This window comes from Austrofundulus limnaeus, unplaced genomic scaffold (assembly GCF_001266775.1).
Source record: "Austrofundulus limnaeus strain Quisiro unplaced genomic scaffold, Austrofundulus_limnaeus-1.0 Scaffold236, whole genome shotgun sequence".
NCBI classification, from domain to species: domain Eukaryota; kingdom Metazoa; phylum Chordata; class Actinopteri; order Cyprinodontiformes; family Rivulidae; genus Austrofundulus; species Austrofundulus limnaeus.
The window spans coordinates 436,437-438,065 of record NW_013952638.1 but is presented as its reverse complement, the minus strand read 5'-3'; the positions used below and the strand labels follow the sequence as shown (position 1 = coordinate 438,065).

At 32.6% G+C, this 1,629-nt stretch overlaps 1 protein-coding gene across 1 annotated transcript in view; it reads left to right on the top strand.

Annotated features, from left to right (window-relative positions):
• Positions 1-1,054: 1,054 nt before the first annotated feature.
• The window catches only part of siae (sialic acid acetylesterase), a gene marked incomplete at its 3' end in the record, with an annotated part of 4,559 nt that continues 3,984 nt past the window's right edge, over positions 1,055-1,629 (top strand). Inside the window, 1 exon segment of the mRNA XM_014019945.1 lies at positions 1,055-1,202. Coding sequence (XP_013875399.1) covers positions 1,151-1,202 — 52 coding nt within the window.

Here is a 1,629-nt window from a genome sequence, read left to right as displayed (position 1 = left end):
TAAAGTCAGAATTCTGTATTTAATCTCAGAATTCAGACTTTTTTCTCAGAATCTAAAGTCAGAATTCTGAGATTAAATTCAGAATTCTGACTTTATTCTGAGAAAAAAGTCTGAATTCTGAGATTAAATACAGAATTCTGACTTTATTCTGAGAAAAAAGTCTGAATTCTGAGATTAAATACGGAATTCTGACTTTATTCTGAGAAAAAAAGTCTGAATTCTGAGATTAAAGTCAGAATTCCTTTTTTTTTTAATTTTCAGTGGCCCTAATCCTCTTCCGTAGATTTGAGCAATCTCAACACATAAAGATAAATTGTTCATGCTGTTTTATAAAAAACAAAAACTGTTGCCTGTTAGATTGATCATATTCTGTCTCTTGGCCTTTTTTCTCAAAGCCACGTTTTCATGATTCATAAAAATACATTCTACTTCTTCAATGAAATACAACAATTGTTCAGGTCTACTTTTGCTCTGGCTAATAATAAAAAAATAAACCACATAAAAATATATAATTAAAAATATGTAAACAGAGGAGACCTGATAATTTCAAAGTTGTATAGCTATTTAGTACATAACTATATACAGTATAGTGATTACATTAAATCTAGGAGCAGCTCTGCACCATGTAGAAACTCTGTCACAATCACCCCACTTTTATTTTGAAGGCGCTCTGGGCCTTTTTCTTTTTTTTTTTTTCTTTCATTTGTAAAACGTTCTTGTAAAAAAATCTTATTTCAGATATCTTGAAAGACATTTTGATCCATCAAAATGTATCTGAACACATCACATGTGACTTGTTCTTCATGCAGATATCTTAAATTATCATTCAGAATAGTCGAAATGGAGTTGTGTCCAGTACAGTAGTCAAAACTCGTTTTTAGGTAAGTAGAACAGATAGTGAGACAAAACCAATTTTATGTTAAAACGGCTTGCTGTACAATCGTTTCTCTTGCTAGTCAGAATGTAAATGCCTACGGACAAAGCCGATTTTATCTTAAAACGGTCTGCCATACAGGCGCAACCTACCACTTCCGTCTTCTCTCTAGCACGGTGAGACATCAAACCAAACATACCACTGTGCATGATAGTTTGTATTGTTGCTGTTGACAAGTCTTCTGAGCTTTTTATTTACGTTGGTTCTTGATTTGTCATGACAATAATTTGTGTTTTAGTCATGCTTTTAGCTCCTTTTCACGGCTCTGGTGAGTATTGAACGATGGTGGGCTTAACTTTATTTACATTTCACACTGCAGGCTGAGGTTYTACTTCACCGCTAACAAACCGAAGTAAAATGTACCTTATAACTAGAAACTACACATTTATAGAGTTTATGTTGGGTTTAATTCCTTTACAGAGTAAAGGGGCTTTAAGTACTGACTTTAAGTATTAATGCGTGATAATATTGCCTAAAGTAGCTAATGTTTTGTTGTAATTTTGTGTGTTGAGTTATTTCCTCCCTATGCAGACGGGGAACTTTTGAGTTGTGGTTGAATTTATTTTGCGAGTAAGGGCAGATATTATAAGTATATACTTCTTTCTGCTCCTTTTCATTCATGAATTTATTTTATTTAGTTTTGTTTTCCTTGACATTTAGATTTTGTATGCATGCATCATTGTTGTTTTTCTATT